The sequence below is a fragment of the Vanrija albida genome (genome assembly GCF_041260175.1).
Source record: "Vanrija albida strain AlHP1 chromosome Unknown contig_2, whole genome shotgun sequence".
NCBI classification, from domain to species: domain Eukaryota; kingdom Fungi; phylum Basidiomycota; class Tremellomycetes; order Trichosporonales; family Trichosporonaceae; genus Vanrija; species Vanrija albida.
Window position 1 is genome coordinate 3,653,090 of NW_027191421.1, and position 23,807 is coordinate 3,676,896.

Here is a 23,807-nt window from a genome sequence, read left to right on the forward strand (position 1 = left end):
CTACAGATACAAGCTTGCAGCGAACACGACTGGCGAGTTAGCCACTGAAGCACGACGCCCAACTCACTGTCTCGCTTGATGAGGGCCTGCGCGGCCTCCATCTTCTCAAACAGGTCCGCGTCGCCAATGACTCGTGCAGCATCGCGCACCTCGCGACACGTCTCGTCGAGGCGCGTGATGACACGGACAATCGTGCCCTCCGGCACGTCCGTGAGCGTCGTGATCTCGCTAAAGGGCTGCGTGGGTCAGCTGTTGTCCGCTTGCTCTACCCACCATGCCGCGCGCCCACTCGTACACCACCTCCACCAGGCCGGGCTTGAACTTCTCCCTAAAGTCGTCGAACGTGACGTTCCTCCGGAGCTGGCAGTTCTCCACCTCGTCGGCGATGCGGTAGATCGTCTCCAGACCCTGCAGCAGCTTCGGGGCGATCTTGGGCTCTGAGTCGGTCTTCTCCTGGAAGACAAAGACGGACAGCAGCGCGACAGCCTCCTCGGCCGTGTAGCTCGCCAGCACGTTCTCCAGGATAAGCTCGGTGAGAATGAGTTCGTGCGCCGAGTTGATCTCGCACGCCACGCGGCCCTTGAGCAGAACCGTCGAGTTCTGGTCCACAAACTGCAGCTCCTTGAGCACCTCGACGCGCGACTCGTAGTCGGGTAGCAGTTCGAGGTTCTGGTCCGACAGGCTGAGCTTGAGCGCAATGAGGTTGGCCTCCACCAGCTTGCGCTCGTGCACAGTGTCGTAGTGCTCCTCAAAGTCCTTGCAGAGCTGGCACCCGAGCTTGGAGATACGGTCGGTAAGACCGATACGCTGGCGTAGCAGCTCCTGGAACTCGAGCTTGCTCAACCTCGACCAGTCAAACTCGACCAGATCGCCTGATGCCACCTCTTCGTGGATACGGACGAGGTCCTTGAGCGCAGCCTGCGCAGGCTCCTTGGCCTTCTTGTCCAGGATGCTTGTGACGTCGAGCTTGAGGATGCGGTCCGTGACGAAGGCCACGCTGGGCGCCTCGACCCGAGTGATCTCGTACTGCGGGTCCTTGAACGCTCCCTTGGACAGGTGCGGAGGCCACTGGGGTACGACATCGGACTCCTTGACGTCCTCCTTGCCAGACTTCTGGCCCTTGGTGACAAGGGCGAGGACCCAGAACGCGCGCTCACTGCCCTTGATGCCATCGCGAGCAATCGATGGGGCATGGCGCAGGATGACGGCGACGTTGCCAGGGAAGTGCTGCAGGAGTCAGATGAGATTCAAGGAACCGCGTCCATCTACTCACGCCGTCACGGACAAGAACAATGCGGCCCTGGTTGAGCTGCTTGCCCGGCGTGAACGCGGCCTGGGAGATCATAGCTGCGTTGAGACGGACAACCTCGGCAGACAGGTCGTAGTAAGCGTCGATGTCGACGCTGCAGATGGGGCACTCGACCTTGGGAAGCTTGGCGAGGAGCTTCTCGGCCTGGGTGTGTCAGTTGGCGATGAACGTCCGTGCGTGCTAACTGACCTGCTCAACCTGGCGCTGTTGCTCCGGGGCAAGCTTCTGTGCCGCGTTCTCAGAGAACGACCGCTTGATCATCTCCTCGACGCGCAGGGCCTCGACACGAAGGAGGTTGAGGATCATGTTGTACGTTAGGCGGAACTGCGACGTGAGGCGGTTTGGCGTGCCGAGCATCATCTCGTGAAGTTCCTTGACCTGAAGGTTGTTAGAGCTGATGAACTGAAGCAGGGACGTCCAACTCACGGGAGGGAGCTCCTCACCAGGCAGTAGAATAACAGTACCCGTCGTGTCGAGACCACGACGACCGGCACGACCAGCCATCTGGGTGTACTCTCCGGGCAGGAGGTTGCGGAAGGAGACGCCGTCGTGCTTGCGGATCCCGGCGAAGACCACACTCTTGGCCGGCATGTTCACGCCCTGCGGTGTGAGCTTCGAGAGTAACATCAAAGCTCACCATGGCGAACGTCTCAGTAGCAAAGAGAACCTTGACGAGACCGCGAGCGAATAGAATTTCGACAACCTCTGGAAAGCGTCAGCACATTATCGCAGCATTGAAACTTGCCCTTGACAAGCGGCAACAGACCGCCGTGGTGGACACCAATGCCACGGCTGAGCAGATCGCGCATCCTCGAGATCTGGGGAAGGGTCCTATCAGAGCCTGGATGGGTCAGCCTTCGTTCAAGCAAGCAGGGCCCACCCTTGAGCCGATTCAACGCCTTCTCCCAAACGATGTGCACCTCGCTCTTCTCCTTGGCGTCACACAGATCGGTGGTAGATAATGTGGCAGCGTACTCCTCGCAGCGCTTCTTGCTGAACACGAAGTTGACGACGGGCAGCAAGCCGTTCTTCCGTAAGTAGGCAATGAGGTGGGTCCAGACGTTCTGGTCGAGCTGGAAACCGCGGCGGGGTCCACCACCACCGCCATACCCTCCACGGCCCCCACCGCGAGCAACAGTCCCTGCCGGGGCACCTTGGCCGCCACCGCGGTTCGAGTGGTTTCGGCCGCCACCGACTCGAGAGAACGGAGCGGACCGTCCAGTGGGCAGGTCCTTGGCCTTGGTTTGTACGGGTGCACCACCACGGCCGCCGGTACGCTGAACTGGAGGGAGACCTGCCGCCTCGCGCTCCTTGTCCTGCTTGCGGCGTAGAGCCTCGCCCGCTTCCTTGTAACCAGCCTCGAGGAACTGGCCCTTGGAGTTGACAATCTTGTGCAGATCTTTGCCCGCCCAGAGGAAGTGCTCGAGCGGAACAGGACGCATGGGAGTCGAGATGACATAAATGTTCTTCTTCTTTGTGCGGCTGTTGTGCGTTAGAGGGTAGTGAGGCGGGCGACTTACCCAACCCAGTCGGCGAACTCCCTCGTGTTTGGCACTGTGGCGGAGAGTAGAATGATGCTGACGTGCTCGGGCAGCATGATAATGACTTCTTCCCAGACAACACCACGCTGCGTAGGTCAGTCGATTCCGTGCAGAAGGGACCTACCTCGGCGTCGTTGACGTAGTGCACCTCGTCGAAGATGACGAACTCGATGTCACGAATCAGGTCGGCACCCTTGTAGAGCATGCTCCTGAGAATCTCGGTCGTCATCTGGCAGTGTGAGCTAATCGCGGTTTTTTTGTAGCTCACGATAAGACAGCTGCCCTCTGGGTTGATCTGCACGTCGCCAGTGAGAATGCCCACAGTCGAGGGATCGAACACCTGCTTAAAGTCGCGGAACTTTTGGTTTGATAGGGCCTTGATGGGCGATGTGTAGATGGCCCTGAGTGGTTAGTGCCACTACAAAGATGAGCAACCCACTTGGTCATGTGCTTTGCAGCAAGTGCAATCGCGTACTCTGCCACCACCGTCTTACCGGCCGAGGTATGAGCCGCAACGAAGACACTGTCTCCCATTTCGAGATGGTAGACGGCTTCCTTCTGGAAGTTGTCGAGTTCGAAGGGGTACTCCTTCGCCATCTCGGGCACGAGTTCACGGAACTGATTCTGTCAGCTACTGCACGGTCTTTATAGCTCACGTTGACGAGTTCCTGGTTGACATCCACGACGTGAGCCCATTCCTTCTTGGTCGCGGCGGCCTTGATGAGGTTGTTCCTGATGGGCGGGGGAGCGGGCAGGCGCTGCTATTGTCAGCTATGCTCTTCAGGGGTGGATGATAGCTCACGCCAACGGGGAGGAGGTCGTCAACGTTCTTGCCGTTTGGCTGCGCCCTTGGGCGCTCGGTACCGTCTGCAGGAAGCTCATCACCAAGACGCGACACCTGGGCAGGTTAGACATCGCATCGATCCACGAACCTACCTCGAGGGTAGGGGACTCCTCTCCGCCACGCCTCCTGCGCTTTGCCTTCGTCGTCATAGCCTGCTGTCCAAGCATCTCCGCCAAGAAGGCATCGGCTGCCGTCAGCACACGTCCTTTCGCGGCACCCACCTCCGTCGAGCTTGACGCCGCGTCTCAGGCCAGGTGCTCTCGTCTTCCACCCGTCCTCATCCTCCTCAACCGCCTCCTCGATCTCGTGCTCCGCCTCCTCGTAGGTGACGGCAGGCTCGAGGCCGCCCGGCAAGAACGGCGCGTTGGTGCTCTTCCCTCGCACCAGGTTCTGGAGGGGCGCCGCCGAGCGCTGCATGCTGCTACTCAGGCTCGGGTGGGCCGGTGGCTTTGGCGCGAGCGCCTCGCGCCAGTGCGTAAAGTTGCCGTCGATGCCGCGGAACGTCGGAGTGACAGTGTGTGTGGGCGGCAGGGCCTCGAGCTTGAGCTTTGGTGCCGGGAGAGGCGTCGGAAGGGGCACCTGCCATTGCCACAGGTCTGGTCCGGCGAGGTCGCGCGGGGGCGAGAGGACGGTCTTCTCGAGGAGGGTGAGTGCCTCGGCTGGCGTGGGGAGCGACGCGATACCGAGCGCTGTTGCGAGGTCCTCGGAGGGGAGAGCCGAGGAGGCAGGGTCGGCTGCGGCACGGACGAGCTCGTCGATTGGCACGGCTGCCGAGCCATTTGTCTCTGTTGCCATAGCGAGCTGTTCGTCTGTGCTATCGGCGATGCTTTGGGCGTAAGAATGGAGTTGAGAAAGTCAGTCTCGTTGGTCGTTTGTGGTGCACTCGGCATCGAGTGGATCGTCATTGCGGAAAATACGATTACGTAAACACACCACGTGGCGACTTTGAGCGGCAACAAGAGGTGGATCAAAAGACAACTTCGAACTCGTCTGAGACTGCACTCTTACTCATCAAACGACAATGTCCGACGCAGTAGAGGCACCAAAGCGCAAGCTCAAGCCGGCGAGGAAGCAGGTCAAGCCGGGAGATGTCGACACGAGCGAGAAGGTCCAGCCGGGCAAGGAGTACAGTGAGTTGGGCCTCTCTGACTGCCAACTGACAATCAGACATCTGGTACAACAAGTGGGCCGGCGGCGACAAGGAGGATGCGCTGGCAATGTAAGTTGACAGGTCTTGCAATCAACTGACTCCAGGCAAACGCTCTCGCAGACGCGATGTGTCATCGCCCGTGATGCGGGCTACACGCGCGCCGACGCGACCGGCAACCGCTTCTGCTGCCTCTTCTTCGCGCGCGGCCGCTGTCCCTACGGGTGGGTTGAGTTTTACGCCTCATGAGGTCTCTGCTAACTCCCCCAGCGCCGAGTGCAACTTCCTCCACCGCCTGCCGCTGCCGCACCAGGTGATCGACCACTCGCGCGACTGCTTCGGCCGCGAGAAGCACGCCGACTACCGCGACGACATGGGCGGCGTGGGCAGCTTCAACCGCTCCAACAGGACACTGTACATTGGCAAGATCCACGAGAGCCCCGACAAGGAGCAGAGCAAGGAGACGCTGTTGCGGCACTTTGGCGAGTGGGGCAAGATCGACAAGTGTGAGTGCGGCTGAGTCTTCCCCTTTCAATCAGCCAGACACTGACCCCGCAGGGAACATTCTCTACAACCGTGGCATCGCATTCGTCGCGTACCGCAACGAGGTGAATGCCCAGTTTGCCAAGGAGGCGATGCAAAACCAAAGCATGGACATGGACGAGATTCTCAACGTCAGGTGGGTAGTTTGTGGTACCAAGAAGCTAACCCGCCAGGTGGGCCACCGAGGACCCCAACCCGGGAGAGAAGAATGCCGAGGAGAAGCGGATAGCCAAGGAGGGCCAGAAGGTCATTGCGTCCAAGCTCGACGCCAACCTCATCGAGGCGGCGCAGACGCTGCGCGCGCTGGAAGACGGCGACGTCGACGACCTGTACCACATCGAGGAGAGCGCCCCCGAGCCCGAGGAGGAGGAGGAGGAGGCGGCCGAGCGGCCAGCAAAGCGCGCGCGCGCCGACGGACCAGGGTCGGGCCTGTTTGGCAACGACGCGCTGGACAACATCCGGTACTATGCCGACCTGGCGCGGAAACAGGCCGAGGAGGAGAGGGAACGCGCGAGGAAGACGCCGGCTGCCAAGCCGTCCGGCGTGGCATTGCTCGGCGGGTACAGCAGCGGCGACGAGAGCGACTAGAGAAGGCACAGTATGTCATGGCACTTGAGCCTATATGCAAATTAAACCCCAATGTAGCTGCTACTCGTCGTCTCCGACCGTCACCTCGATGCCCTGAGCGCGCCACAACCTCACAATACTGCGTGTCAGCCACTGCCAACCCACAAACCCACCTCGCGTCGTCGTCGGCGCCCCAGCCGTTGGCCTTGCCGAGGATGAACTGCTGGTGGGCGTGGCTCGCCATCGGGGCCGCGCTCCCGCGCTTCCTCGCCTCGTCGACGACGATGCCGAGGTCCTTGGGCCAGATGGAGATCATGGCCGTCGGGGGCTGGAGGAGCCCGTTGAGCATGTTCGCGCCGCGATGGTGCATGATAAAGCTCCACGCCGGGCCCGAGAGGAGCAGGTCGCGCGTGAGCAGGAGCGGGAGGCCGAGCCTCCGCGCGAGGGCCAAGTACTCTGCCGACGCGGTGATGCACGGGCCGGCCAGGTGCTGGTTGAGCACCTTGAGCGCGGCGCCCTTCCCAGCCTCGCCGGGCACGAAGACGAGGTTGTCCGTGTTGCCCTGGGCCGAGCTGAGGGCGGAGAGCACGGCGACCGCTGGGCCCCCGTGCTCCTCCTTGCCCTCGAACGCGTCGATGCCGGCGCAGAGGATGGTCAGGTCGCCGTCGGCTGCGCGGGTGGACCCGCCAGACACTGGCGCGTCGAGCAGCCTTGCGTCGGGGCGGACGCGTGCAAGTGTTTCCGCTAGCCCGGCGACTGAAGAAGGCGACGCGGTGATCATGAGGAGGACACTGGCGTTAGGTGCGAGTGCTGGGGCATGAGTTGAGACCAGGGCCATCTATGCTCAACTCACCAGCGGCTGCCTGCTGAATGAAGAGAATCTCGTGCGCCTGCTCAGCGCTCATGACCATGAGGACGAGCACTTCGGCATCCTCGGCGCAGAGCACGGCGTTGGGCGCGACCTCGCCGCCCTGCGCGGCAAACTTCTCCATCGAGGGCGGGTACACGTCGTGCCCGACCGTCTTAATCCCAGCGTTTCTCAAGACTTCCGTCAGCGCGCCCTTCGCAGTGCTCACCATTCGCCATTCCGAGTCCCATGGCACCGAGGCCAATGAAGCCGACCTTGGACACGGGCCCAGGCGCGACAACGACGCTGACGTCTTCGACGCCGGTCCCGCGCGGCTGGTTCCACAGGAGGGCGACCTGTGCCGAGGTCTCGTGCGGCGCGACAACCTTCGACGCCGCAACGTACGTCTGCAGGGCGAGCGCCGACTGCGGCGCATACACACCCGTGTCCCGCGCGACGTCGAGCACGTCGTTCAGCGCCTGCACGGCCTCGTCGAACGCCTGGCCCTTTGGCCCGTCGTCCGACACGCTGAGCATGCGCGGGCCGAGGGCCTTGAACGACCTGAGGCGTTAGCTCGCGCAGGCGGCCAGCGAACTCACCATGACGAGCCGGCCGCGCCGCCAATGGCGCGGAGGAAGAGCTCGGGCGGCACGTCCATCGTGCTGCCGAGCGCGACGGCCTCGGCGGCGATCGCCGTCTGCGTCGCGACCAGACCGTTCTCCACGAGCCGATACTTGGCCGCAGCCATGGGCTCTGGGCCGAGGTAGACGACGCCGCCACCGACAATGTCGACGAGGAGCTCCTTCGCGGCGGGGTGCAGCACGCCCGAGCACACGGCGCGCGAGCCCGTCACGGTGCCGTCCTCGGCCGAACCGAGGGGCACGACGAGGAGCACCTCGCGCCCGCCGCCGAGGTTGGAGAGGCAGCCGACGGCCTGCTGGATCAGATCGTACGACGCAGAGTGGTCGCCCAGGAGGAGGACGGGGCGGTGGGACATGGCCAGCTCGAGCAGCTCTGCGCGCCGCGCCTCCGAGGCCTCGACGATGTCGTGGGTCGCGGCGAGGGCGGGGATGTTGTCCATTGCGGAGTGGTGGACGCCGGGGGAGAGGTGCAGGGGTTGCAGTACTATGTGCCAGATATGCTGTGGAGTGGAGATGCGCAGGGATCTGGTGGCGAGGGAATGCTTCGGTGAATGCAATGACACGATGAATGGGCGAGATATATCTTGGAGCAGGGTGGAATGCTCGGCGTCTTTTGGCCCGGCGCCAGTGGTGCCTGATGATCCAGTGCCGTCACTCTGCGCGGATCGCCGCTGTGATTGCAGCCCGTTCTTGGCAGCAGCACGCGGCCCAGACGGCCCGCCGGCATCTGTGCGAGTGCCGCCGACGACATTGTGCGAGCGCGCGCGGCAGGAGAGGCGGGGTGCGAGCGACGGCGCAGGGAGGCGACCCATGACGCGGTTGGATCCGACGACAGGTGGCGGTTATTCCCGGAAGCTGTTCCAGCAGCCCCTGGCAGCGAGTGGTGGGATGTCATCCTCCCAGCCACGCCGTGGAGGCATGCACTGGTTTTGACAGCGCATACAGTGCTGCCGGACGCCCCGCACCACCTCGTGATCCATACATGGGGGACCGGACCCGGTCAGCCGGCCCCGGCACTTGCCCCAGAACAGCAGTCGTGTTGAAGCTTCAGCTGCCGCTAGACGCCCTGCACACAGCGCCGATCGTCCGTAGGCAGCCACACGAGACGCTGTTGTTCCAACGAAGGTGGCGTGCTGAAGGGCGCGCCGTCTCCCACTGTCAGCGACACTCTGCCACTCGGGCCATGCCACGACCACGGCTGAGGACCGAGCGGCGTGCGAGAACCCGGGCGATGCAGAAACTTTGCTCCACCTTGTCCACATCACTTCCACACACGATGGCGCTCGACCTGTCCGAGTTTGACGCGGCGACGCGGCCGCAGGTTCAGGCCGAGCTCGAGGCGGGGTACGCTGAGATTGAGCGCAAGTGAGTCTGGCGGCGGGCGCCACTGACGCAAGGCATGCGGTCGTGACGACAGCGAACGTCGACCACGTCGTGGTCGTTGACGGGCTGCCTATGGTCGACTTGGCCAAGCGCGACCGCTTCCTCCTCATGTTCACCAAGCTCCTCGCAAAGCATGGCGCCGGGGTCGATGAGTCGCGGATCACGATGCCGTGGGACGAAAAGCGCGGGACGAACAAGGGGTGGGTTGGCCGTAGAAGCGTGTCTGACGCCCAGCGGCGCGGCGTCGTTCTTGTTCGTCGCATACGCCGATGGCAAGGAGGCGGAGCACGCGATCCGCGTGCTGAACGGCGTCAAGTTTGGCTCGAAGAACACGCTCGCCGTCAACCACTTTGCCGACATTGAGCGGTACGCACGCCTCTCTGCGACCCAGAGCGACGTGCCGCCGGGGTGGAAGGACAAGCCGTTCGTCCCGCGGGTGAGTAAGGTGGTGCAGGCGGCCCGGGCGAGCAGCCGCTGACGAAACGAAAATCACAGGAGTACACCCGCAGCTGGCTCACCGACAAGGACGGGCGCGACCAGTACCTCGCGTACCGGGACAACGCCGTCGCGCTGTGGTGGCACGGACGGGGCGGCAAGGCCGAGACGGTCAAGAACGCGACGTCGGGCTTCCCCATCGGCGACCCCATCACGCTCAGGGGACACAAGAGCGTCCACTGGTCACCGCAGGGCACGCACCTCGTCTCGGTGCACGAGGGCGGCGTGGCGCTGTGGTCCGGCGCGCGCTTTGACGCGCGCCAGCTCTTCGCGCACCCGCACGTCGTGGCGTTCCGCTTCTCCCCAGGCGAGAAGTACCTCGTCACGTACTCGCAGCTACCGATCAGCGTCGTTAACCCCGAGAACGAGAGCGTCACCGGGACCTTTGGGGCCGAGGACGACGGGGCTGTCGCGGCTGTGTGGGACGTCAAGAGCTCGCGCCTGCTGCGTACGTTCCAGCCTGAGGGCGAGGAAAAGCGCGCATCGGTGTTCAAGTGGAGCTACGACGACGCGTTCATTGCCCGTGTCGTGCCGGGCGCGATCCAGGTGTACGAGCTCCCGTCGATGGGACTGCTCGAGAAGAAGAGCGTGCGGGTCGACGGCGTGCGCGACTTTGAGTGGGGTCCTGTCAGTGAGAAGAGGGAGAGCGCGTTCGCATATTGGACTGCCGAGGCACAAAATACGCCGGCGAGGGTAGGCCTCATGGCCATCCCGAGCCGCAAGATCCTGCGCACCAAGAACCTCATCAACGTCACTGATGTAAGTCGGCCCCGGAACGCCCCTGACATTTCAGTGCAAGTTTTTCTTCCAGAACCAGGGCGACTACCTCTGTGTCAAGGTCGACCGCCACGCGCGCAAGGCCAAGCAGAAGCGCGCGACGTTTTGCAACCTCGAGGTGTTCCGGCTGCGGGAGAAGAACTACCCGGTGGAGAGTATCGAGCACAAGGGTGAGTGGGAGCGGGGGCTGGCCTGACGCGCAGAGTACATCTCGTCGGTGGACTGGGAGCCGTCGGCTGCGCGCTTCGTGATCCGCTCGGCCCCCGACGCAGCGGCACCGGCCCACCCGCACGCCGCGCCAAAGTTCAACGTGTCCTTCCTCGCGCCCGACGCCAAGAAGAACATCTTCACGACGTACAAGACGCTCGAGGGCAAAACGAGCACGCAGGTGTCGTGGGCGCCGCGCGGGCGGCACCTCATTCTCGCCAGCCTTGGCGCCGGTGCCAAGTTCGACCTCGAGTTCTGGGACGCCGACTACTCGGCTGACGATAAGGAGCGGAGCGCGGCCCCGCGCCTCCTCGCCACGGCAGAGCACTATGGCATGACCGAGCTCGCGTGGGACCCGTCGGGGCAGTACATTGCCACCTCGGCGAGTGTGTGGGCGTCTAGTGTGAGTTGATCCAGTTCCTGCTCAGCTGATACCCAGCCCGAGCCTGGCTTCAACATCTGGGACTTTAGGGGCCAGCAGCTGCTTCACGCCAACCAGGACAAGTTCAAGGCGTTTGCGTGGCGCCCGCGCCCGCCCTCGCTCCTCTCGGTAGCGGACCGCAACCGCATCTCGCGCGGGCTCAAGGCCTTCTCGCAGGCGTTTGACGAGGAGGACGCGGCTGAGGAGAACCGCGGCCGCGGCGAGAAGCTCGCCGAGCGCCAGCGCGCCGTCGTTGAGTGGGACGCTTGGCGCAGGAAGAACAATGTGCGCCTTACGCTCGCTCGCCGCGCGCGAGGCCAGGTGGCGAGCGTGCGCGCTGGCGTCAAGTTTGAGGAGCGGATTGAGGAGTGGGTCGAGGAGCTGGTGGATGAGGTCGAGGAGGTGGTGCTGTAGAGTTCATGCCACTTGGTGATTAGGCTCGCGAGGATTGGTAGGCGTTGCAGAGGATAAATATTGTTAATGAGTTTAGGCACGCCAGGGGCCTGCCTGGTTGACGCGACTTTTGAGACGCGTCTTTGTAATGTTGATCGTCATTTCATCCGGCGCGTCATTGTTGTCTTCCTTCCTTCTTCGACTCTGCCCTCTACTCTACAAAACATCTTGAATCATGAAGCACGAGACAGAATAGTGAGCTAACGCGCGCCTCAGCAGTCAGCTGACACCCAGCGAACTCGAGCGCCAAAAGATCATCGCCGAGAACCAGGCGCTGCTCACGTCCCTCGGCCTGGAAGCCGACGGCGAAGCCAAGCTCAACCTTCCCGCAAAGTCGGTGGCCCCCAAGCCCAAGAAGGCGCCGGCGTCGAGAAAACGCAAGGCTGAGCCGGCCGAGCACGTGCCATCGCGCCGGAGCGGCCGCATCGCGGGCCTCGAGGCGGACGGGCAGGAGATTGCCAAGCGGAATGAGGCCGAGGAGGTGGCGCGCGAGGTGGCGCGCGTGGTCAACCGGAAGGAGAGGCTGCAGGTCATGCCGGTGGTTGATATGGTTGAGGAGACGCCGGGCAAGCTCGTGCCCGAGCTGGTGGGTTCGAAACGGCTGGAGCTTCACTAACCCGCCCAGGAAGCGTACCTTCCCTCCGTTGCCGAGTCTGCGACCGCGCGCACCTTCCCCTCGACATCGGCGACAGCAAAGGAAGCATATGCCGACAAGAGCCGCACGAAGGCCGAGGTTGAGCGCCTCAAGTCGGCGTTCCAGAACATGACGCTGCGCGCCAACTCGAAAGTCACGACCGAGAGAGTGTTCAGCATGGTGGTGCACCCGGAGCCTACCAAGACGCTGGTGCTCGTGGGCGACAAGTACGGGCAACTTGGGATGTGAGTGGGCTGAGCAATGATATGGCAGTGGCTGACGCGGTGTCTTTAGCTGGGACGCCCTCGGCCCTGGACCCGCGGTCACCGACGACGAGATCGAGGACGACGGCACAGGCCGGATCTGGCGCGTGCAGGCCCATGCGCGGAACAGTATCACCGCCATGAAGGTGGACCCCATCAACGGGTCTAGCGTGAGTTGAATGGTGTATGACTCGGTCTAACAACTCGCCCCCAGCTTTACACCTCGTCCTACGACTGCACGCTTCGAAAGCTCGACTTTGCTACCCTCACCTCGACCGAGCTGTTCGCGTTCGATGACGAGGACATGCTGATCACCCACTTTGACCTCACCCCGTCGGGCCAGGACGCGTGGATGACGGACAAGAACGGCGGCATCAGCCACTGCGACTTCCGCGAGGGAGGCGAGCGGCGGCGATGGGTCGTCCAGGACGAGGGCCGGGGGGGCAAGCTTGGCGGAATCAGCGTAAACCGTGAGCAGCTACCGTGTTAAGAGATAGCTGACTCCGCAGCCCTGATGCCGCACCTCATCTGTACGGCTGGCAACGATCAGCATGTCAGAATCTGGGATGTGCGCCACTTCTCCAAGCTCAACCCTCTGGCCGCCGAGGTCCTCAAGCCTCCACCTCAGCCTGAGGGCCAGGACGTCAAACCGCGCATCGACACTTATCCCACCAGCAGTGTCGAACATGAGCGCGTGCAGAAGTACATGCAGACGCCGAAGGGCAAGGGACTCCAGCGGGCGGCGTACCAGCATGGGAAGAGTTGTTCAGCTGCTTACTGGGACCCATGGGGCCGCCGGATCGTCACCACAAGTTATGATGACAAGCTGCGCGTCTGGGAGCTCAACCCGCAATCGTTTGTGATCGACCAGCCGCTCGCTGGGGCGTTTAACCCTTCCACGGTCATCAAGCACGACTGCCAGACTGGCCGGTGGCTTACGATTCTCCGAGCGCAGTGGTCTCTCAACACCGACTACATGCCGCACTTCACTGTCGGCAACATGAAGCGCACGTTGGATGTCTTCACGGCGACCGGCGAGCGCGTTGCGGCGCTCTGGACGGACGGGTGGGTCCCGAATGCCGGAGCGAGCTGACCCGCGCAGTGTAACCGCCGTTCCCGCGGTCACCGCGTCCCATCCCAACCGTGTCGACCATGTTGTCGGCGGCAACACGTCGGGACGGATCCAGCTGTGGACATCTGGCGCGGAGTAGGATGATGTGCACCGGCTATCGTGGAGATCGTGTCGGAGTTGAAGCAAGGTGTGCGCCGCTCAAAGCCCTCATCGGCTATCGCGAGCACCTCGCGCCTGTTCGTTGCATAGAAGCCCGTGAACGGAGTTTGTATCAGTAGTGTACTCAGGAGTGGAGATTGTCGAGATTAAAAAGGGTCGGGTTGGATCAACGGCCTGGCCGGCCCGGCCAAGCCGCTCGCTTCTGGACCAGTGACCGACCTAATCCCGCGCGTCGCCAATGCGCCAAGTAGCACTGCCAAGCTGCGCGGCGTCGACGAGCACGTCGGTGCACATCGCCTGGTCGCCCACCAGAGGCTGCGGGGTGTCGGTACGCTGGTACGGCGCCCGAGACTCACAGTCGGTTGTTGTCACACGGTTTCCCCGGTGGCCGCCACGACGGCCCGCTCCCGAACGCGCATGGAACCTCTTCACGTGCCACCTGTTCGCGTACATACGCGCGGACCTAGCCCGAGTGTTGATCATAGGCACTGTGGGGGATGCTTGCCGCCGGCCAAGATGTGCAAGGGGGCGTGCAGACAGACGATATCGGTTACCCGGGTTGTGCCGCCCGATACCGACGAACCGACCACGACAATTCAGCCTGAAGCTGAAGGCTGGCATCGGTTGTCGAGCAGCAGCACCGAGGCTCTGTACCGAGGCCAGCACGCGAGGAGCCTAGGCTATGCATGCGTGTGCGCACGTACATTCATGCGCGCAGCGGCCCTCTCTCCGCTCGGGGGCTGGTGTAGGTCATGTGAGGTAAGCGTGTCTCACTTTCGCAGCCACCGTTGCTCACGCCGCCTCGAGCGCCTCTGGACATGTGGGCGAGCAGCTGTGCGGCGTCGACGTCGGAGCATCTGTGGGGTGTAGTCATCGCGTCCGTGTCAACGATCCGAAGCAGCGTACCGGTGTTCCGAACGAGCCAAGCCCTGGCTCAGGGCGGCGGCGCAGCGCGCGATCTGTCGCTTGTCGTCAGTGGGATCAGACAGAGCATGCACGACGAGCACCAAGTTCCCCTCCAAGCCTTGGACACGTGTCGCGTCTTGGCCTTGTGCTCCTGGCAAGGTGGCCGTCGGGCGTTTTGAGCAGCGCGGCCGAGCGTCGGACCTGGCCGTGCCGAAGAATCGCCACACTGGCGCGGGATCCCGGAGCCACCCCCGACCGACCCCGCGATGGCGGTAGCACTGCCGGGCCAGTCTTAGGGCTCTGGCCGTCGTCGTGCTGGGGGAGCAGCGGGGCAACAATGCAAACGGCAGGGGGGGCAGGGAGCCCAGGCCTGGGAGCCTTGCTTGGCCTGCACAAGCTTGCGGGGTTGGGTTGGCAAACCCGACCAACCACGTCGACTATATCGACGAGGATGCAAGGCTGGGTATAATCCTTCTCCACTCTCATCCATCCACAACGGACCCGGCCTATTGCTTGTTTCCCAGCTCCATCGGCCCACCCACACATCGCCCGGAAAATGGCACTGGTGCTGCTCCCCGTCCCCGTCAGCTCGCCCGTCCCCCTCGCGCCCATCGTCATCGGCAGCCTCAAAGGCGCAAACAAGCGCACCTGGATGGACTTTGTGGCCAGCGGCGCCGCCCACGAGCTGTACGACGCTGCGTCGCCCGCGGGCGCAGACAAGAAGTACCGCCCCCTGCGGCCGACGCCGCCCGGCTCGGCGGCCTCGCGCAGCCCGTCGCGCGAGCGCGCGCCTGCTTCCGGCGCCGAGTCCAAGCCGCGCCGCAGGCGCCAGACGTCGCGCAAGCGCGCGCGCACCGCGTGCATCCCGGTAAGTGCTGGGCCGTGTTGTGCCGCTGTGTACTGCGCCGGATGGGTGCACCCCGGGCGGCGTTGTAGTTCCCAAGCATGAGCGGCGCCGTGTCCGCCTCGGGGCGGCCGGGCCGAGGCGCCCTTGGCGCCGAAAAGCGTCACGTGCAGGTGGTGACATTCACACCAGCGTGCAAACGTCAGACGGTGTGCTATTCTGGGTGGAGAGCATCACGGGGCATGGGTTGTGGAGATGAGAGCGGGGCTACTGGCGCCCCACAGCGAGACATCTGCTGACGCACCAGTGCCGCGAGCGCAAAGTAAAGTGCGAGGGCGCGCAGCCCGGCACGAGCTGCACGCAGTGCGGCGTCGGAGGGGCGTCGTGCCACTGGCCCGAGGAGGACGGGCGCTCGACCGAGGCGCGCCGCGCGCAGCTGCGTGAGCCGCGCAAGCGCCGCCGCAGCGACGGCACGACCCCGGCGGGCGACAACGCGACGCCCGCGTCGTCGGTCGTCTCGTCGACCCCGACGGCCGACAGCGTGACCCCCAGCAGCGTGGGCGACGCGCTCGCGTGGATGGACGACGAGTTTGTCTCCCCGACGGCCGACCTCACCCCGCTTTGGGACTACGCGCCGGCCCAGCCATTTGACTTTGACCTCGCCCTGGCCGGCATGCCCGAGCCGCAGCCGCTCTCGTTCGACCTGCCCGGCTTCGACCTCGCCCACTTCATGGGCCTCGACCCGCTCGCGGCGGCCACGCTGCTCGACAGCGGCGGTGGCGGCCTCATGCCCCCGCCCCACGCCTATCCCCAGCCCGACAATCCGAACGGCCGCCCAGACTGGCCGCCGGTGGCGGAGACCGGGCTGTCGCCAGAGCACGACGAGGAGATCGAGCTGCCCGACTGCCACCGCGGCCCCAGATGAGCACGCCCAGGACTCCTGGGCATTTTAAACTACTCCGATACACCGTCAACCCGCCGCGTGAGCGCGCCCGACGTATCGCCCATACCCCGCCCGCAGTGGCAGCCCACCCGGGCCGCAGGCGTGCCGATCCGCACGCGCGGCCCAACCTTGTTCGGTTTGGATGGCAAAGAGAAGAGAAAAGCACAAAAACAGCGCCGTGGAGCGGGGGAGAAGGTCCGAGGCTTGATACACGAATGCAGTGGTTCGAGACGAGGGTCGAGCGTGCCGTGAGGGTCGAGCGTGCCGAGGCGGGCCGGGGGTGTGGATATCGAGCGGACCCAAGATAGCACGCGACGCCAGGCTTATCAACGGTACTAACCAGGCCGTAGGCCTCGTCAGCGCGATCAGCGTCCGGGCCAGCGCCCGATCTCGCCGGAGTATAGCCGTCGATAGCCATGCCGGGCGGAGCTGCAGGCACACGATATCAGGCCGAGCCGGCTCGCCGGGTGAGGAACAAGCACGATGGCGGCCGCCTCGCTATTCCTGGCCGACGAGGCGACGAGGCCGCCGATATTCCGCGGCCGTGGCAGCTGGGAAACACTCTGGACCGTGTCATGCCGGCGACCGTCGCGGGCGCATGCAGCGCGGCCCGGCGAGCCGCGCTCGGTCAAGGCGACGGCGACAGAAGCAAGAGCGAGGCAATTGCGTTGAGTGGGCCGAAGCAACACCGCCCGCAGTGGGTTGTGCGACGAGCCCTGTGCGGGCCGGCCGGCCCCCCGGGGCCAGCGTCTATATTTGGCCGCCAAGCGACGTCGCACCCCACCTCCAGTTGTTTGCGTCGCAGCAGCGGCACAACGCGGCGCCGGCAGCCAGCGGGCGTGCGCATCGTTCCGGCGACTGCGCAGGGGCTCAGATCCGGGGTGGCGGGGCACATGGGGGGGTGGGGGGCAGCTGAGCGGCGGCAGTGCAGCTACCTCGGCCAGGTGCCGCGGCCGTCTCATGCCGCCTCGTGCGGGGTTCATAAAGCGGCGGAGGGAGCGGCGAGACATTTTCCCCAGACACGACCATGGGACACGACATTGTGCGTATGGCGCTGGGCCTCGCTGACGGGCGGCAGGAGACCAAGGGCTCCACGACGCACCTCGAGTCGGCGGTGCTCGACAAGCAGGCGGCGCTGCTGGCCAAGAAGCATGACCAGGCGCTCGACGCGCTCGGCGCAACAGGCCGCGTCGACATGACCGACGAGCAGAGCCGCCTCGTGTGCCGCAAGATCGACTGGCACATCCTCCCGCCCCTCATGTGGGTGTACTTTCTCCAGATCCTCGACAGTGAGTGTGGCTGTCGCCGGGGACTCGACTAATGTTAGAATCCTGCGTGGGCTACGGCGCGGCGTTCGGCCTCAAGACCGAGGCCCACCTCAAGGGAAACGAGTACAGCCTCATCTCGTCGTCGGGCTACTGGGCCCAGCTGGCGCTCTGCTGCGGCCCGACGGCGTGGCTCATCGTCAAGTTCCCGACCAACAAGCTCATGTCGGTGTGTATCCTCTGCTGGGGGATAAGCATGATCGGGCTCGCCTTCTCGCGCTCCTATGGCCCTCTCCTCGCCAACCGCTTCCTCCTCGGCCTCTTCGAGGCAGTCAACATCCCCCTCTTCACAGTCATCACGACGACGTGGTACCGCCGCCGCGAGCAGCCGCTGCGCGTCGCGGCGTGGTACGGCACCAACGGGATCGCCAGCATGCTCGGCTCGCTCCTCACCTTCGGGCTGAGCTTTATCAAGAGCCCCCACCTGTTCGTGTACCAGATCCTGTTTTTGACCGTCGGCCTCGCGACGGTCATCACCGCGCCCCTCATCTACCTGTACCTCGACAACAATCCGGCCCAGGCGCGCTTCCTCACGGCCGAGGAGAGGGGGTGGGCCATCGAGCGCCTGCGCGACAACAACACGGGCGTCGAGACAAAGGAGCTCAAGTGGGGCCATGTGCTCGAGACGTTCACCTCGCCCGCGATATACCTGTACTTTATCATCACGTTCTGCGTCAACACGGGCGCGAGCGTCACCAACACCTTCGGCCCTCGTAAGTGTCGTCGACGGGCCCCACTCACGCCCCAGTGATTATCCAGAACCTCGGCGGCTTTGACTCGCGCCAGACCATCCTCCTCAACATCCCCTTCGGCTTCGTGCAGAGCGCCGTCTGCGTCGCCGGCTGCGTGATCGCCGCGAGGTTCGGATACAAGGGCTTCGTGCTCATCGCCTTCATGCTGCCGTGTATCCTCGGCTCGGGGTTGCTCTACGGCCTCGGGCGCCAGAAGAAGTTCATGGGCCCCCTGCTCTTCGGGTACTACTGCATCGGGTTCCTCTTCGGTGGGAACCCGCTCATCTTCTCCTGGCTCGCGGCCAACACGGGCGGGCACACCAAGAAGTCGCTCGCGATCAGCATGTGCAACGCCGGGAGCGCGGTCGGGAATATCGTCGGCCCCCTCCTCTTCCAGAGCAAAGACGCGCCAGTGTACCACCCCGGCCTGGGTGCCGTGCTCGGCATCTTTGTGGCCTGCGCGTGTATCTCCGCGGTCTTGATGGGGCTCTTCACCCTCCTCAACCGCCAGAAGGAGAGGACGCGCGTCGCCCACGGCAAGCCGGCAAAGCTGGCCAACGCGTCCATGGACAAGCATTACAAGGCTGCGGCGGAAGACCAGGTCGACGCGGACGGCAACCCGCTGGGCCAGCAGGCGTTTGCAGACATGACGGACAGGGAGAACGACGAGTTTGTGTACACGTATTGAGCGGGGTGTGGGTGGTGCCGTGTAGTAGTGAGCGAATGCAGTGCAGTCAAGTGTCGTCAGCGAGGATGTGTGAGTGAGGAGGTGTCAGCCAGGAGGTGTCATTCAGGACGTGTCAGTGTGTAGAGACGAATCACAAAAACCATGCATTGAACGTTGCGGCCACCGCTCCCTACGCCCGGACCTTGTCCATGACGTCGGCAAACTCGCGCATCGACTCGTACCTCCACGCGGGCTCGACACCCGTGAAGGCCGACACGCCCATGACGCCGCCCGCGCGGTCGATCCACGCGCCCTTAAGGCCGACCTTGGACCCGGGCTGGATGTCGTGGAGCTTGGAGTTTGCGACAATAAGAATCTCGTCCTTGGAGATGCCGTGGTCCTTCTGGAGGTGCTGGATCGCGTACTCAAAGTTGCCGAGGGAGGGCTTGTAGCTGCCGATATTCTGGGCCGTGTAGACCTCGTCGAAGCGGGCGCCCTCCTTCTCCAGCTTGGTGCGGCTGTGCGCGAAGGAGTCGTTGTTGATGTTGCTGAGGATGATGAGCTTGAGGCCGCTGTCCTGGAGGCGCTTGAGCGCCTTGGCAGAGTCGGGGAAGGCCGGCCACTCGGGCACAGAGTTGCCAAAGTCGACGGCCTCGTCCTCGTTGTACGCGAGCTTGAAGTGGTCCGCGACTTGGCGGTACGTCTCGCTCAGGACGTCGGGGTAGAGCTTTGTCGGCTCGTTGGCCTGGATCGCGTTCTCGATGCGCCCGAGCTCCTTGAAGAAGTCGTCGCGGCTAAGGCCGATCTTGCGGATCTGCACGAGGAGAGGCTGCAGCGCGTTCTGCATGCCGCCCTCCCAGTTGATGAGGGTGCCGTAGCAGTCGAAGAGGAGCGCCTTGTAGTCCTTGGAGGGGGTCGACATGGTGGTGGTGGTGTTGGTGTGGTGGGGTGGAGCGGGGGGGTTGGGAAGCTGGGTCGGAGCTGTTGTTGTTGTCCGAAGCGATGGCAGTGCTCGGTTTATATATCGTCTTGATGCTCTTGACGCTGCCGTGCTGAACAGAGTAGAACAGGCTGGAAAAGATGTGGAATGCAGCAGTGCATCGAGCCGAGGCGAGGATCGGCCAACATCGCCCAAGTGCATGTGGTCATTGTCGTCGTGGTTATCGCCCAGAGATCTTCGCGGAAGTGAGGCGGAAGTGGTTCGTTACGGGAGAGCATGTGCGGTGGTCAGAGGAGTCAGTCGTCTATCCGCTGGCTAGATACGAGCCAGGGCAGAGCCGAGCGGAAGTTGGTCGGAGCAGACCCCTCTCGGTCCACCAAACTTCACCGTGTTGCGAACATCTCCACGCCAAGCTTCTTTTCGCCTCGTTTCGACGACGGCAGCGGCCAGCAGCGGCCACGTGGAGCACGCACGTCGGGCCGCCGCCGACGCAATAATACCACATGCAAGCGGCAACACTATGGCTACAGAATCTGCTGGGGCGGCTGTAAGAGGGCCATCAGGTCCACCTCGCCCCCCAACGGCAAGACGTATTGCGTCAGTAGGCTCTGCACAAAGTCGTCGAGCGATCCATCCGCCCCGACCCAGTTCGTGTCGAGGCCGGAGACGGCGGACGGCGGTTCTGGGGCGAGCGGCAGGGTCGACTCGTCGCTGGGCGCGTCAGCTGGAAATCGCGCGGACCGTAGCCGTAGCCGAGCCCAGCCGGACTCACACTTGAACTTCCTGCGACAGACCCAACAGTGTGTCCTGATAGCATGTCAGCTTTACATCCCCCAGTTGTAAGCCGACGCACCTGAGGAGCAGCGTTCTCATCCACCGGGTTGCCCAAGCCGTCAAACGCAGTGGCCGCCTTCTCCTCCAGCTCGGCAATGATCTCGGACAAGATCGACTCCTTCTGCCGTCCGGCGCCCCACGTCAGGCCAATCTCCTTGAGGTAGAACAGAGCCCGGCGTGCACGTTCGAGATCGTCGGCAGCCTGAGCTGGGCTGCGTGCCTGCGCGGCAGCGAGCACGAACGATGTGCCTGCCGTGTACTGCATCTGCGCCATGGTCGGGGGCGTGAACCGCATGCCGTGAGTCGCGTGGTAGAGCTGGCCGAGCTCGTCGATCTTCAGTGCTGACTGGTGGCAGCGCTGCAGGTGAGCTTCTCGTCGCGATGGAAAACGCTCACAGTCATGGCAATGTTGGCAATCGCGAGGTCTTGCGCGGCGCCACGGGCAGACACCTGGCTGAACGGCTGGAAGAGGAGGACGTTGACCCACTCAAGGCCGATGTGGAGCAACAGGATGTGTGGTAGCGGCGGGGTGGATTGTGCGAGGTCAAGGGCAGGCTCAGAGCGCAGCTTGCGACCCCACTCGTCAAGAGCTTGGCTGTGGGAGTCAGATGGGACCTGTAAAGCGCATCTCACCTGAGGCGGTCCACAGTTCCATTCTGCACCAGGAGCGACCTGTTGACACCACTGCTGTAGCTGTGATCGTCAGTTACCCGCATAGGTCGACAGCCCGTGCCACTCACACAGTATGCGTGACCTCTGTCGCAATCTTGAAGAGGCCTGTCGTGTGTACAAAGCACGTGCTGAGCCACGACTTTTGAGGGGGAAGGTGGCCGTATGGTCCTGGTGGCCATGTCCAAGGCGTGTCGTCGGTCGCGGCATCAGCTTCTGGCGGCCCAACGCTGAGCAGGTTAGCAGTTCCAATGGCGATTAAACCAACGTGTAATCCGCGAGCATGAGCGGCATGCGCCCAATGTACACGGCCCACATCTCCTCCTGGCAGAACGTGGACCAGTAGGTGACGTTGCGCTGGACAAATGTCTCCTGGTTGAGCTTTCCCTGTGCGACGAGCTTGGACGTGTCGATATGAAGGCCAACTGGGCGGGTTAGACGTCTGGAAGGAGAGGGGAACCCACGGGCATAGACCAGGCGCGAAGCGAGACCAAAGTAGACCCATCCGATACTGTAGTCGCCAACGGTACTCGAGAAACTCGAGCGCAAGGCCAATGCCGCGACCGTCGCGAGGGAAGGCGACGCCGCCTCGCGCTCCAGAAGCTTTGTGGCCTCCGAGTAGAAGATGCGACGGGTCTGCGCGGCGTGGAGGTGTTCCTCGTCGGCGTACGCGAGGCCTATACTGATAATGACGTTGTGCAGGAGCGGCGAGTAGTTTGGCGTCAGGAGCGGCAGGTCTTCGATGTTGTCAAGCGAGAGAGCGATCTCCATGTCGCGATAGAACAGGTGTGGGGTGGCGCGCTGGCCTGCGGTGCGTTAGCTACGACTCCCATAGGGTAGCTACCCACCAAACGACGTGAAGTACCGGAAACAGTGGTCCACCGCGCGGTCGTGCTGCGCCTTTGTGAGGTAGACATTCGGGAGGAAGCGCGCGAAGCGATTGGGGTCGTCGTGGTTGTTGATCCTCGGTGCGGTTTCCAGAGTGCTGGCGATGGGCGAGGCGGACGGCGGGGCGTCAGGCAAGGGGTTGCGGAGCGCGTGCCGGAAAGCTGAGGTGGGGTTGTGGAACCTGACCTGGCCTCGGGGGTCTTCAATCTGCGAGTGAGCTGACTACACGTGGAAACAACTCACCACCATGCCGTCGACGTCCTCCTGCGGGTTGTGCAGCGTCGCCTTGGCGCTGTGTCTCCGCTGCCGGCCGTCGGTGCCGACCGAGGGCGGGTCGCTCGCCGTCGCCGCGCCGATGCCAGTCACGCCCGAGTGGACAGACTGGAACGCCGCGCCGCTCGGCGGTCCAGATGAAGACGCCTGCCCGTCCCGCCGGTGCGAGTGCACCTGCGCCTGCAGCGACTCGATCTGCTCGCGGTAGTGCTTTGCGAGCTCCTCGAGCTGGTCGACCTTTGCGCGCAGCCCGTTCGTCTCGGCGCGCGATAGCGGTTTCCGCCAGTCGTCGCGCTCGCCCCAGACACACTCGTCCTGGTCTTGTCAGCGATGCTGGCGGAGAATGGCGCAGAGTGTGGAGACCGAGTCTGCCGTCGCTCGCGACTTATGGTCGCCGATTTGGGCTGGGGTTCCTGGGGAGCCCAACAATCTCATCGCTGGCTCGCGGCTCGCTCAATCCCCCATGGCCATGCCTCGTCCCCACACCTACCTTGAGCGCGGCACACGTTCCACACGTCGGCGTCACTGCATCGCACTTCTTCTTGCTGGGATGGGTCAGTACGCGAGTCGACATCGGCTCTGTTCGGCCAAGGTCCGACATACCGCTGCCTACAGTTGTAACAGGCCTGCGTAACGTTGTGTCTCCGGCGATGCTTTGCGGCATTGCTACTGCTGCTACTTGGGCTTGGGTCTGGCGGCATGGGGGTCGAGTATGAGATGAGATGACGAGGGATGGAGTGGAAGAGGGAAGAGGAAAGGTTGTTGTCTTGGATGTTGTCTAAGTAGTAGTTGTGGCCAGTGACTGTTTGGTGATCGGCCCCTTGGCAGTCACTACCGAACACCGACCCTTGCCTTGCATCGGCCAGTTCTCCCACCCACAACATCTCACTCGTCGTCTACGCGCGCGCTTCTAACTTTCTGACTTTCTCTCTCCCCGCGCCAAGCGAGGCGCGTGCAAATCAAACACGGTGCATGCGAAGCTGTCGTCACCTGGCTGATACCCCGCGCTGCCCCACCCTCCCCCACAAATTAGGCTATCCTCGGGATAGTGCGCCTCCTCGTCGTCGTCGTCGACCCAGCCAGCCTCATCGGAACGCGAGCTCAGTTGCTGTTACGCTGCGGATTCTAGGCGGAACCGTGCCCGCGTCTCTTGACGAGGATCCACTCGTGCTCTCGCTCCCCAAACGGGTTGCTGTACTCGATCGTCCGGCAATGCGTCATGCCGAGTCGCTCATAGAAGGGCAGCTGGGGTTGTTAGCACGAGCTCTGGCTCGCTTGGCAATGCTCACCCGAGGCTTGTACGTCGTGTAGACCCAGACGCCGTGGCCGTGTCCCTCTGCGACTTCAAACGCCAGACCGACGAGTTTCGAGCCAAGTCCGTGTCCGGCCGCGCGCGGATGCGTGCCTATCAAGGCAATGTTCCAGCACTCATCCCTGACGGCCACCCAGTCTCCCCCACCCAGGCCCCAAGCCACCGTCTCGGG

The 23,807-nt window shown here is 63.6% G+C and overlaps 9 protein-coding genes across 9 annotated transcripts; 5 read left to right on the top strand and 4 right to left on the bottom strand.

Annotated features, from left to right (window-relative positions):
• On the bottom strand, positions 1–4,489 carry SKI2 (Antiviral helicase ski2; the record flags this gene model as incomplete). Its single annotated transcript, XM_069351694.1, has 16 exons — positions 1–29; positions 68–236; positions 274–1,227; positions 1,274–1,453; positions 1,499–1,687; positions 1,736–1,909; positions 1,947–2,014; positions 2,190–2,791; positions 2,830–2,936; positions 2,975–3,079; positions 3,119–3,251; positions 3,290–3,468; positions 3,507–3,608; positions 3,653–3,748; positions 3,787–3,881; positions 3,916–4,489. The coding sequence occupies 16 exons, from the start codon at positions 4,487–4,489 to the stop codon at positions 1–3; spliced, it is 3,756 nt and encodes a 1,251-aa protein (XP_069212080.1).
• A 226-nt stretch (positions 4,490–4,715) lies between these two features.
• CWC2 (Pre-mRNA-splicing factor) lies at positions 4,716–5,972 on the top strand (the record flags this gene model as incomplete). The annotated part of the gene is made up of 6 exons (XM_069351695.1): positions 4,716–4,824; positions 4,862–4,913; positions 4,949–5,065; positions 5,112–5,347; positions 5,400–5,520; positions 5,558–5,972. The coding sequence occupies 6 exons, from the start codon at positions 4,716–4,718 to the stop codon at positions 5,970–5,972; spliced, it is 1,050 nt and encodes a 349-aa protein (XP_069212081.1).
• A 60-nt stretch (positions 5,973–6,032) lies between these two features.
• On the bottom strand, positions 6,033–7,879 carry Q8F55_003141 (uncharacterized protein; the record flags this gene model as incomplete). The annotated part of the gene is made up of 5 exons (XM_069351696.1): positions 6,033–6,090; positions 6,125–6,761; positions 6,805–6,996; positions 7,028–7,359; positions 7,398–7,879. 5 exons carry the CDS (start codon positions 7,877–7,879, stop codon positions 6,033–6,035), a joined length of 1,701 nt encoding a protein of 566 aa, XP_069212082.1.
• An 836-nt stretch (positions 7,880–8,715) lies between these two features.
• On the top strand, positions 8,716–11,136 carry PRT1_1 (Translation initiation factor 3 subunit b; the record flags this gene model as incomplete). Its single annotated transcript, XM_069351697.1, has 7 exons — positions 8,716–8,804; positions 8,837–9,022; positions 9,057–9,258; positions 9,318–10,076; positions 10,111–10,264; positions 10,298–10,704; positions 10,741–11,136. The coding sequence occupies 7 exons, from the start codon at positions 8,716–8,718 to the stop codon at positions 11,134–11,136; spliced, it is 2,193 nt and encodes a 730-aa protein (XP_069212083.1).
• Positions 11,137–11,350: 214 nt separating this feature from the next.
• Positions 11,351–13,283, top strand: Q8F55_003143 (uncharacterized protein; the record flags this gene model as incomplete). The annotated part of the gene is made up of 7 exons (XM_069351698.1): positions 11,351–11,370; positions 11,410–11,761; positions 11,801–12,054; positions 12,104–12,242; positions 12,287–12,542; positions 12,582–13,137; positions 13,175–13,283. 7 exons carry the CDS (start codon positions 11,351–11,353, stop codon positions 13,281–13,283), a joined length of 1,686 nt encoding a protein of 561 aa, XP_069212084.1.
• Positions 13,284–14,765: 1,482 nt separating this feature from the next.
• Positions 14,766–15,978, top strand: Q8F55_003144 (uncharacterized protein; the record flags this gene model as incomplete). The annotated part of the gene is made up of 2 exons (XM_069351699.1): positions 14,766–15,077; positions 15,361–15,978. The coding sequence occupies 2 exons, from the start codon at positions 14,766–14,768 to the stop codon at positions 15,976–15,978; spliced, it is 930 nt and encodes a 309-aa protein (XP_069212085.1).
• A 1,045-nt stretch (positions 15,979–17,023) lies between these two features.
• Positions 17,024–18,740, top strand: Q8F55_003145 (uncharacterized protein; the record flags this gene model as incomplete). The annotated part of the gene is made up of 4 exons (XM_069351700.1): positions 17,024–17,038; positions 17,075–17,260; positions 17,362–18,034; positions 18,070–18,740. 4 exons carry the CDS (start codon positions 17,024–17,026, stop codon positions 18,738–18,740), a joined length of 1,545 nt encoding a protein of 514 aa, XP_069212086.1.
• Positions 18,741–18,909: 169 nt separating this feature from the next.
• Q8F55_003146 (uncharacterized protein) lies at positions 18,910–19,641 on the bottom strand (the record flags this gene model as incomplete). The annotated part of the gene is made up of 1 exon (XM_069351701.1): positions 18,910–19,641. One exon carries the CDS (start codon positions 19,639–19,641, stop codon positions 18,910–18,912), a length of 732 nt encoding a protein of 243 aa, XP_069212087.1.
• Positions 19,642–20,183: 542 nt separating this feature from the next.
• Positions 20,184–23,024, bottom strand: Q8F55_003147 (uncharacterized protein; the record flags this gene model as incomplete). The annotated part of the gene is made up of 12 exons (XM_069351702.1): positions 20,184–20,370; positions 20,432–20,466; positions 20,513–20,851; positions 20,890–21,088; positions 21,127–21,186; positions 21,234–21,392; positions 21,431–21,587; positions 21,627–21,968; positions 22,011–22,257; positions 22,294–22,638; positions 22,814–22,868; positions 22,927–23,024. 12 exons carry the CDS (start codon positions 23,022–23,024, stop codon positions 20,184–20,186), a joined length of 2,223 nt encoding a protein of 740 aa, XP_069212088.1.
• Between the last annotated feature and the right edge of the window lie 783 nt (positions 23,025–23,807).